The 12,950-nt window shown below is 33.3% G+C and overlaps 1 protein-coding gene across 1 annotated transcript in view; it reads left to right on the top strand.

Annotated features, from left to right (window-relative positions):
• The window catches only part of LOC115447665 (facilitated trehalose transporter Tret1), a 49,613-nt gene that overhangs the window by 13,539 nt on the left and 23,124 nt on the right, over positions 1–12,950 (top strand). Inside the window, exon 2 of the mRNA XM_030174842.2 lies at positions 9,204–9,339. Coding sequence (XP_030030702.1) covers positions 9,204–9,339 — 136 coding nt within the window. The remainder of the gene's footprint in view (positions 1–9,203; positions 9,340–12,950) is intronic.

Genomic DNA, 12,950 nt, shown 5'->3' with positions numbered 1-12,950 from the left:
ATATTACGGTTACCATCCGTGCTGATACACGGGGACACGGCACCAGTTTAGAATAGGTGTCCCGGTTAATCTAGAAAATATCGGTATAGGCGGATAACTATAGGATAACGAAACTTCCATGTACAACACATTCACACTGTGCGTGTGTTAGTTTCTGTGTAAACATACGTCGGTTTTCATGATGCTACGCATTAACAAAGTCAAAAATATATCGTGATGTTTTTTGACATCTATGTATTTACTGACCCTTCAATTATAATAATATGAAACATGTTTTTATCGAAATGAGTACTGTGAACGGGCCAGCTTTCATTAGTTGATCTATACCTCGCATACAAGTTACTACATGTTTGCCTAGTGCACTAAGATATCTCAGATTTTTCCAAATAATGGCCACCAACAATCACAGCTTTGATGTCACAGGCAATAGGCATATTTTTTTTATACAGGTTCGATTTAACTTCAGCGCAGAGGTTCAATTCAAGGTTTCCTTATCCAAAGATTGTACAATACAAATTATTAGTTGGATATATCTAGAATAGTATAATGATTCCTTACGTTTACGGAAATGTAATGGAAAATCGAAATAATCGAAGTAAAACTGTGTTTCGGATCATATCGCACTGTTTTACACTAACATTTTTTGACAACATTTTGTATAATAGTAAAATGTAGGTACATATTGTAGCTTTGACTTTCCAGCCGACCAGCACCTCAGACGTCCTTGACTATGAAGGCTGCAGACTTCGAACGTCGGGAGAAAATCATTATATAAAAAACCGCGACAAAATCCGAAAAATAGTTTTATTTTGATACCTTGAACAGGATTATTTCTGGTTTAAGTAACTAGTTTTTATTGAAAACAAGTTGGATTGTCGTCATTTATACTTATATTTTATAAGTTTGTTTTATACCTGTTTTATGCACAATGACTGTGTTAAGGCCTATTTTCCTGGATTAAATGGAAAATTATTCATTAACGGGCTGTTTAAGGCGATACCTCAAGGTCCATTTTCATACATTTTGTTTCACCTTTAATCTGGGTAACTAAACAAGTATTGGCAAGTAAAGAATTTCGTCATATTAAATTTTAAAGGCCGAAATATCCATGATTATTAATTATTTTTACGTTTTTCTTTCAACTGCGAGAATTAATCACTAACTAGACGTGAATTTAAATTCTTTACTTGCCAATACTTGTTTAGTTACCCAGATTAAAGGTGAAACAAAATGTATGAAAATGGACCTTGAGGTATCGCCTTAAAGAAGATATGCCGAATTAAACTTTAAAAAAGTAGGATGAGCCAATTTTATACCTGAGGGCGCAGGGGCCGAAGGCTTAACCAGTATTATTGTAATTTATTAAATTAGTGATAGTGGTTTTCATATTATATCCCCTTTATCCATGAAGGGTTAGGCAGCGCAAAAAGGAGTCTATATTTGGTCGAGTTTGAGTCCGTGCCATTATATGATAGCGCGCTTAGTTAACGACATGTTGGGTAAAAATTCCAAACCCGGACAGATGTGGTTTTGTTTTTTTTTTCGAATTTTTTGTTACTCGTGGGAATTGAAACCAGGCATGCTGCCGCTAGACTAATTAAACTTTGTCTTGGTTTTATAAAGCGAGCATTATAACCAAAGACCTCTATTACTATTAACTATACTGTTGAGTGTTTATGGTTATATTTCACTCACTATTACAAGGTCCTGTGTTAATTTTTACTTATGTTGCAGCAACGAGATCGAAATTTATCATATCGTTAAAAATTAGAAGACAATAATTCGTGATTCCGCCTACATTTATCTTTCCGGATTATTGGAAATGTTTACTGAAAAAGACTTACAATTATGTGATATGTATAATTCAATTTGCACATAGAACTTTATAATAGTGAGCCAGCAAATTGGTTATTACGCGCTATACAAGCCGCGCGTCGCGTCAATATAGGCCTAATTCACCTGATGAGGAGTACGAAGGCATTTGTATTATCTAAATTATCTACATTAACCTAATAAGGAGATCGAGCAGTTTTTTTATGTCTAAGTTATATCTAAATTGACTCAATGATTCCAAATATTCCTTTAAATATCCATTGCTAAACATGGGCTTCCCCCAAAGATTTCCAGATCGACCTATTGGAGGCGGCCTACATCCAGCGACCTCTCGCAACTTTTATTAGGTTATCCGTCCACCTCGTGGGTGGACGTCCGATGCTGCACTTGCCAGTTCGTAGCTCCACTCCAGTATCTTCGTGCCCCATCGGCCATCAGTTCTGCGAGCTATGTGCTCTGCCCGCTGCCACTTCAGCCTGCTAATCCGATGGGGTTAGATCGGTGACTTTCAATATGATTGCGTATCAAAACAATGTATTTCGAATAGTTAACTAAAAGACATATGAGTACTCATGTCGAATCAATCTATCTATACTTATAATAAATCTGTAGAGAGGTCAATTCTGTACATGAAATATATTTCCAAAATAAATATCAGGGGGTGATTAGGGATCGATACTGATGCCAAAAATGCAATTAGTAAAATTTTTGTCTGTCTGTCTGTCTGTCTGTCTGTCTGTCTGTCTGTCTGTCTGTATAACCGTTATAGAAACAAAAACTACTCGACGGATTTTAACGAAACTTGGTACAATTATTTGTCATACTCCTGTGCTGGTTATAGTATACTTTTCATCACGCTACAATTAATAGGAGCAGAGCAGTGAAGGGAAATGTTGGGAAAACGGGAGAAGTTACTCCATTTTTTAAGCTTCCGTCGCGTGTGCAACCTTAATGGTTAAAGCTACACAGAAATCATGTATGACGGAAATGTTCTCCTTAAAATTATGTAAAGAATATCCCACGACAGCATATGTCTATCTTTTATGGTTGACTCACAATAACACGTGTAACTCCCGATACCTTAGCAGTTCGAAGCTTTCTCATTATATTTGTCTACTCTTACGTTTATAACACTCTCAGTCATCCCTAATTAAAAAAGTTAACATTATTAAATATTCCATAAAAAGAATCATAGAAATCGGTATAGAAACACCAAAGTTATACATGAAATACGCTAATAATAAGCCATCACGCGTGAATACTAAATCATGCTATAAGCTTCCTTCGATTTCACCAGGATCCCATCATCAGACCCTGACCGGACAATCGGACCACCTGCATACCACCATACATTAAAAAAACATCCCGACAAATTGAGCACCTCCTCCATTTTTGAAGTCCGAAATCCACGCGGGCGAAGCTGCGAGCGGAAGCTAGTTGTAAATAAAGTTATTTTGGAGTGAAACGTGCTTATTTGAACTTTGTTAAAGTATAACATGCGTTTATGTTTATAGATTTAGATAGTAAATTGCAACATCGGCATAACTTTAATTAGGTGTTTCTGCATCAATTATTTTTAATCGTTAAATCGTGTATAGACATTTGCATGCCATTTGAGAATGTTACTCTTCCCATTATTTACTAATTTATCATCATCATCATCATCGGCCACAATGTGTGCATTGGTAAACATTGGTCTCCTAAAGATTTTAAAATCAACCTGTTAGATGCGAGCTATGCTGAGATGCTAGATGCGGGCCATATCCAGAAAGAATGAAAATCATTTACTGGCTGGTTGAGTGGTAAACAACATAATTTACAATAAATTTAGGTACTTATGAGAGGGAAAAGAAATAAAAAATTTCTTATAGTGACCTTGAAACGTAGATACTCAAATACTCACCCAGTGTAGATGGTGTGTGTTTATTTATTGACTTTCTTGCGACTTTTATCAAGTCCTCTGTAAAGATTGCTGTCTATTCCATGATGTGATAACCTTTTATAATATTATATATGACACGACCATTCGAGACCCAGTTCTAAAATCGAAACTAAGACCGCTAGCCATGCTGATGCGCTAGCCGCGTGCGTATGCTATCATACCACGTGGGTATACTATGACTCATAACAATGTAATTAAATTTTCACTGCAATCCATTAAACTTATTTCTCAATCCAATAAATAAACGATAGACCGTGTTTTAACAACTAAAACAAAAGAGACACTTGGAGACAAATAACTGTTTGCTATTGTGTACAACTATTTTTAAATATCATAGGTCAAGTTATCAGAAACAGAACAAAAAATGTGAAATACTGTAATCTCAACATGTAGATGAAATATTTAGTGCTTACAAATTAATTCGGTTTGAAATAAAAAAAAAGAATGAAAAAACTCTTTAATCTCATATAAGATATAAGCTTCAATCTACGTTATATAAACTATATAATCTGACAGGTAATCACACAAATCTAGTAAATCACTTATCAGTAATCTTCGACACTTATTTTGGTTTCAATAAAATGAGCATTGTGAACTATCCATAATATTTTGTAGATACCTATTATGTGGTACATTGTTTAGCAGTTGCACAATGGCAATGTTACAATGTAACATGCATTTTAGTATTATTTTAAAAAATATCTTTAAGGGTACATGTTTGGAATAGACACCCTGTAGAAGGTATAAATCGTAAAAGAGAAAGTTTTACATATTCTTCAACAAACTAAATAATAAAGCAGTCATAGTCAAATGGAATTATAAAACTGTAGAGATGCGGGTCGGATGTTCGAGCCCAAGTTAAGGCATGGAACTCTATTTTTTTAAATTACCCGTGGACTTATATATTTTAATTACAAATACTTCTTTATCTTATTTAAAAATTCTATATAAGAACATCAAGTGTATTCCAGCCTGCTAACTCGCATTAGGCCGTTTTGGTGAACAAAGGCCAGCACCTATTGTAGTAGAGTAGGCCTGTGGGACAATATAAGACAGAGCTGGTGTTATATGATTATGATGCATAACTACAAGACGCAATAGTGACTATATATCCTACAGGTGCAATTAACCTGCCGCTCGCCTGATGGTCATTAACACTCTACCCCCGGAAAACGGCGCGCTAATCGTATTTTTAGAAGCTATCTTTTCAAATTTGTAATACATACAGAAAAAAAATTAAACATCATTTTGCACTATCTTATCTTTATTTTGGATTTTTGGTATTCAAAAAAATCTTGATTCCGTGTGTCTTCTAAAGTACACATCATTTTAATTTGCCATCGATACTATTACAAAGACAACTGTATACTATTACGTAAGGAATGTTTGCGTGATTTAAATTTATCAAAAAGACCTATTATTGATTTCTTTCTAAATATCATGTATGTCAGTTACTGAAGCTGCCGCCAAATATTCCTCGGAGAAAATGTCTCTATGTTTTGGTCTGAATCCAGAAACTTTGATTATACACAGTCCGTCCAGCTAAATTTGATGACGTGTTGAATCGATGCTTAATGTTATTTACTTCAGCCTACTCATAAACCAACTTCTGGAGGTTCTATATACTGAGACCGTAATAAAGATCATCACTTTGTTTGATATGTTTGTAAATAGCATTATCTTGATCTTTGGGTGAATGTCAAAGAAAATCGTCTCATGCTGGTAGCTGGTAGACAGCTATGTCTTCCCAGCTTTTATACGTTTTCGAAGAGTATTCTCCTTAAGTCCGACTAGATAGCCAGCTTTTCGTTTACTAGTGCCTTATGTAATTCATAATTTGGCGGTTTCCAGCTGTTTATCTGTGACAAGGCATCTATCCGGAGCTTTCCTCTGGTAATCTCGAGGCATTTTCAACGCGTATTTGGATTCTGAAACAAAAAAAAGCATATCGCATGTACAAAGCTATGAAGGCGAGGTAAGTGTGCGCCTGCGCATAGTTACCCCAAACCATTGAAACAGAATTTTACCAAGATTGTAACTTATGGAGTAATTATAACAACTCAAACACTGGCAATTATGAAACTAGATATTAAGTACCACCCGATTCTAAACAACATATTTTCAAAAAGTTTACATGACTAAAAAAGATTAGGTGTCGAATGTGATAAATTTTAGTAAAAATCTTCACTTACCTGTAAAAATAAAACGGTTTGCATGCGGTAGCGGTAGCTGTAACACCAGCGCTACGCAGGACATCGCGTGGGATACCGAAGAGGATGGATGCCGTCCCTTAGTAATAATCAAATTCTAGATATATTTTAAATACGCACTCTTATATGACTCTATTTGTGTATTTTATATATTCGTATTTAGAGCCTAAATATCGATATAGAAAATTGTATCTACATTAGCATATTATATGTACCACTAAAGATGAGATACAAGTGATATACCTATATATATCTTTTAGTTTATGAGGTGATTTGGCCCCCTACGTTGAGGAAACTAGATTACCAGTGACCATTGAAATCAATGTTGTGTTTTGACTATCATAATACATCCCAGCTAAGATGGCCACCTATTTATCCCTGTATAGAACTTGTATTCGGTACTTACTTTGTTTCTTATTATTTATATTTTCAGATCTCATGTTCTTTCTAATATGAATTACCTAAACGTAACGAATCATAGGTCCATGGAAATATCTGTGATCACTGCGCTCTAGTGACGTAAGTTCGGACCTCGTGTAGAGCTTTAATATATAGAGTTTGGTTGCTTTTCCTGCCTCGCAGAATATATTAGAGTACGTTGTCATCGCTAGATGGCAGTATTTATAATTTAAATCTAAAAACCCGGAGCTATTATTTGAAAAAAGTAAAGGTTTCTACAGCTTGATCTCCTTTCGAAGAAAAACATATTATATAGGGTTATGTAGCAACTTTGGTAGCATCAATTTGGATTCAATATTGATGTTATTAGTTAGAAGTCATTATAGCCGAGTATTCTTCATTCATTGTTGAAGAGCGCTATCAATTATGAAGGTACATACCATGCAGTCAGTAATTCTAGTTTTAACCAATAAATTGTGATTGTCAAACAATACAAAATTATGCTTTTTTTATCTATTCCGGATGACTTGGAAACACGGCTCATTGAGAATTAATATATACATAGTCTGTCCAGAACAAGAACCGTCGTGGATTTGAGGTCGCTACTGTGCTTAATTACCTCTTTTGTTCAATTCTAGTATGTTTCTATACAAAAAATCTTAAAAACAACATGCAAGATCGTTTATAACAAGGTAATACGACATGACAAACGAGTTTAACATTTACCCAATGGCGGGGAAGGGTTGCTATGTAAAATTCGAAAGTTATTTCACTTTGCGGCCACGACGGTTCTCTTTCTGAACAAACTATAGCAGGTTTATATAATTTTTGGGGTATCGTTATTCAATCCTAGATTCCCTTTGGATATCCTCTCCCTCTTTCAAACTCAGGCACCTGTAGTCTTCAGTGATCAAGAATAAAGTATATTTTATGAGCATTACGTGACATAAGTAACACAGAAGTTATACTAGAGATAAAATACGTGTGTATGCTGGTCATATGTAACACTTAAATGTAATGACTGTCTTCCGCCGCGGCCGCAAGGTGCACCACACGTAATAGTAAAATGGCGACATAAAAGGCCAATAGATCAATTTGTGAATTTGTCAACCCTATTCAGCGCCTATTGTCCTGATTGCGACCATTAACTGATCTTGAGCTGTCTTCAATACTCTTTTTCCAGGGCTATCCCGGTAACAATGTATATTGTTAATAATCAGTGAGGTTAATATATTATAAGGCGGTGTAACCGAAGATAGCCCGGTTCCTAATATCACACCAATACATAATTAGTATTTTTGTTTAGTAATGCAAAGACATACTATGTTTGTTTGTTGTTTCTTTTATTATAATTTTTTTTATAATATTTAGTGCCGTGTTGCAATTTAATCACAGGTCGTTCTTTATATTTTTTCATGAAACAATTTTACATTGATCTTTAAATTAAGTGAACCATCAGTGGTTCCATTACCTTATAAATAGTCAGTAATGAGCTGAGGTTTATAATTTTTACCATTTTTTAAGGATAGTAGCAATTTGTCTGTTGAAAACCGTTTACTTACTATCTTGTGAAAAATTTTATACTTTGTAGATTGGTTTTGTGATATTCAAATGTATTTGTAGATCGATTTGATAATATTACCATACTTAATGTGGTATTCGATTTATGCTCTAACTGATTAGAGATTTATTCAAAAATGTCATTGAGTCTTAGCAAAAAAAACGAGCACCAGAGCATTCAAAGTTTCCATATATATTATAATTCTCTTTGATTAAATGTCTGGTCAAAGGAGTATGTCTCAAGTAACAGAAAAGACATTTATTTATTTAATAATTAAAAGTGATGCAGTATGTAGCTGAATTGCGACATCAAACGCATTTATATCCCCTTGCGTATTACGTATGGGGATAAAAAGAGAATGACATTAACCTCACCACGCGTCCTCTATTGCTAATGGCAATATTTGAAATAATAGAAATTGCTTTCTCATTTTACGATCTTTCAAATTTTCATCTACTTTTTAAAATTGTTTTCACAGAAGATTTTTTTTCGTATTTTTCATGTTTCGTAGAGAATAATTCATATTGCACAAGTACAAGAATAGATGACTACACTACTATAGTTATTATTTACATGAGGATGTCTAAGACATGAATCACTCTTTATATTGGTAAGACCTACACAATATCATGTCTCAATTTCCTGATGGTATCTTCCTTGATAATCGTTTAATAGTCTAATAAGTCATTAATGTATAGAGTAATCGACCTTTGACTGAATATTGGAAAAAGCAATTAAGGTAACATATAGAGAATAATTTTTCTGTTATCCTTTTATCGTTAACATATTCGTGACAAAGCTGTGTGGAATTCCTATTTGTAAAATTTTCTGCAGTTCGATTTTTCGCACCACGTCGACAACATTGCGCCGTCACAAAAATACAATTGTGAGGAAATTTTAGTTCGTTTTTTGTACTTAACATTTCATAAAAATACATTTGTAGCGGAAATTTAGTTGCTTTGAGCCGTTATCAGTTTTTCAGTCGAATATTTAAAATTGGAATTCGTGTTTGGGAGAAGCAGGAACATTACAACATGTTGGAACTAAGCTTCTTAAGCCGTAGGTGGTGGAACTGCCTAAGCCTCAGTTTTGGTTCCACAGAATATTTGAGCAACGAAAATTTGGCAAAATACCACTAGAATTAAAGCTGCATGACACGCTATTTTGTTACTTGAACAAAACAAAACAACATTTAATTTTTTAATGTATTACGAATCGTTCTATTAACTAGATATAAATATTATTTATTTTGTTACAGCTATGGCTGACTTTCGGTGCGTCATTGGCGTTCCTAATCATCGGATTGGTTAGGGGATACTCTGCATCAGCCATACCTTCAATCGAGGCCATTGACCCTGACATCATTCAACACAGTGAACAAAAATCATGGATTGGTTTGTATTTCATTTTAAATTTAAGGTTACGATGTAGGTATATAGAAAGTATCTTTTTGTATTGAAATATCCATTAACAAAAATAATTTTGGTTGCAAACTTTAATGGAGAGTTGTCGGCGAAACAAAAGTTGTATAACATGTAATTTTCTCATGAACAAGACCATTTACAATTTTGTCTATATAACACATTAACGTATATTCTATAATCTAAAGACACGAATGTCCATATAAACTATTTGTTCAAAATCTGGAGTTAAAACTAAAGTCCGCTGCAGCGCTAAATCGCTTTAAATAGCTGTCAATATTGACACTATTCTAAAGTCAGTTTGAATGGATTGCAGTTAGATTCAATTCAACATCGAATTCGGAACGCCACTATTAGTATGTATTACATATATAATATATATATATATAATATATCAATAATATAACTACATTTCCTCAATAGTACGCCTATCCCCTCTGTGGCGTGGATGCAAATTTTCCACCAGTCATGATTGTGATATGGCTGATTGTCGTCTGTTCGTAACTGTCGATGCTATTACCGAATTTTATTTTTAACCCCGGTCTATTTCACTATTTCTAACTATGCCACCTATGCTTTGTTTAAAACTGAAGTACCGTTACATCAAGTAGCATTAGCAAACTAGTACGTGGTAGTAAGTTCTCTGTTAGTTTATCATGTATCTGCAATAATGAATTCCGACTTAAATATTTTAAAGGAAAAATTAAAAACCCGAAAAGTACTTTTATTATATTTACTGCGATCTTCTGACTTGCGAAGTCCACTGCTGAACACTGTTAGTGCAATCAATCATGTTAATTTGGGATATTATAACTACTTCAAGTAAGTTGTGTATTAATTAACAGGTATAGTCATATGATAAATGGAGCCATTTTGAATACTTAACAATACATTTCTAACAGTTTAATTTGCATAATTTAACATAGGTGAATGGCAAATTAGAGCCTGATAAATTTATATGCGTATGTTATTAGTACTCAATATAATGTAGTCAAGTGTCTTTGTATAGGAATTATTGCACTCAACGTCAATGTGCGAGCTCTCTAATATAAATTGTGATTTGTCCGATTTACTCTACTTGTTCACAATAATAATTGTTTGCCTTTTTACTAAAATGAAAATGATTTAAAAGCCAAACGGAATTACCAAGTTATTATTTTAAGTCTGATAAAGCGTGAGATTCAAAGTGATACTTTGACTGAATACTACCTAATATTAAATATCCGAAAATAAGGAAAGTAGATATAAGTTTTTAGAATATAGTAAGAAAATAGTAAAAGAAGTAGTAAATAAAAACCTATAAAAAATAAGATAAAATAAATATGTAATCTAAGATTACATTCACTTTGTAATTAAGAAATTAGGCAATAAATTCACTTGTTAACATACATATTATAGAATGTGATAGAAAATAAAAAACATGTGAAAAAGACTTTAGATATAAGGAAAGAAAGAACAAAGATAGGATTCGCAAAAAGAAAGAAGAAAGTAGTATTCCCATATGGGAATAGCGTAGAAAAGAACAAGTAGAAACTAGACCAGAAAGCAAAAAACTCTATTTATTTTAGGGGAATGAGAATGGGCGAAGAGTCCTTTTTCATAATATTATTAAATACTCTCACTGCAAGTGGTTAGAGATGCGCTGGGTTCAAATCTTCGTCGAGCAACACTTATGGGTTTTCTATGTGTTTTAACGAATTGTCCAGGACTTCAATTCTACTTTGAAATAAGACAGACCTATTCGTAAAAACTAAGTACCCACTAACTTATTTCTGCAACACGAGTAAAGGCAAAAAATGACATCAAAAAAATTAAATGTACTAAAATGATTTGAAAAATCTTAAAAACTCCTCCTTTTTTATATTACTCCTCTTTAAGAATATTTTGCCCTTCATCCACCCTCAGATGTCTCGTCCAGATATTAAGAGTTTCACAATTGACGAAACATAAAAAATTAGAAAGAAACTAATTAATTTGCGATTACCTCGTAATAATTTAATAAAATTTCAACCACTTGCGTAAGAAAAGTGTTGTGCAATAAAGATTAAATATAAAGCAACGCTGGGAAATTATAGTTAGGCTTGATAATAATCTAATTTAATTAATACCAGACCAAGCAAAGTGACGGCAAGTTTCTAGCAGGATATAGTATTAATAGGAAACTCGTAGCGATTAGTAGAATTCATATTCGTTAAGTGAGTAGCTACTCTCAACGCATACCATTTATTGGTCATAAACTGACGGTAATGTAGAATTATACGGGCTTTTATAATATTATAATATTTTAGCTATACAGAAATTCAATGAGACATTTCTGTTTCGCATTTGAACATCTAATAAACAAATTCTAATACAACTACACAACTATAATGCCATCAACATTTTGTTTTCATTTATAATAAATCAAATCAACCAACTTTTATTATGCCGTTAGCGCCTTATATGAACTGTATTCGAAATATTGACGTTATTCTCGATATCCGATTAGACTATCTGTAATTTTAATGTACGCATTTAATTCACTTGAGTCCATTATATTCTCATGTTGCTTTTATTTATTCGTTTGCCTTTTAATATTGCCTCCGTAACAGGTTACTAACTACCTACAGTGAGTAAAGATACCCAGCTGTAAGAAAGCAATGTCTTGTCTACGATATTTTCGGCTATTTTTCCGAGGGACAATTTTGCCCGAATAACCTTTTGAAGAGTTAGTTTTTGCTTAGTCTACACATTAGTTTATAAAATATTTACCTTAGAAATGTACTTTCTTGAGCACCAAGCAACATGTTAGATAGGGCTCTCTGAATCTCGGGCAAATTGGCAATTGCAGACAGCCATTGTCCTCATATCGAGTTTGTTGACCAGCGGATGCATACAATTTGACCTGTTTATGTTAAATTTGGTCCGGTATAATATATTTCATCCGTAATTTATTAAATCGTGAGGATAAGAAGGTGTCAATTGAATGTTTTTCTCGAAAAGTTTTGTTTGCCATTCTGTTTCTTATTTTGGATTTGCAAACGCTTTGATTCTTTTAACATCATTTTGTTAATTCATAAAATGTTGCTCTTATACAGCAATTGCATGTTATTGTTATTATGCTAATTTAGTTACAATAAAGTGAGTTTGTCTAAAGCATGTAACCGTGATATGCGTCATATGATTCTGGGTCGGTGACTGCAAAAAATATTCAAGATTGCATTCACATACACTTATGACAATTTCTTAATATGTATTTTGGTTGATTAACCTTAAAATAGTTAGCCGGGTTTCCACAAAGTGAAGGTAGACATTTAGGCAGATAGTAGCAGGATTATTACTGTGATTTAAGATTTGTGTCAAAAATTGTTCGGAATGTTCATTTTCTTTGCAGATCGGTCGACGATATAAAGATAAGAATGTTTAGCTGTTAATATAAAAAAACTAAATGGTTATTTTTATTTTTTTTTATATTATTTGGGTTTCTCTCCGCAATTAAGCAATGAAACATTCCTTATCTTATTTTTAAAAAAGTAAAAACAACTTATTTGCTCAACCATCACATTAGTTCAAAGATCATATCATAACAGTAACTACATACCGAA

The sequence above is a fragment of the Manduca sexta genome, chromosome 24, assembly GCF_014839805.1.
Source record: "Manduca sexta isolate Smith_Timp_Sample1 chromosome 24, JHU_Msex_v1.0, whole genome shotgun sequence".
NCBI classification, from domain to species: domain Eukaryota; kingdom Metazoa; phylum Arthropoda; class Insecta; order Lepidoptera; family Sphingidae; genus Manduca; species Manduca sexta.
Note: the sequence above shows the minus strand (reverse complement) of the source record. Positions and strands in the feature narration are given on the sequence as shown.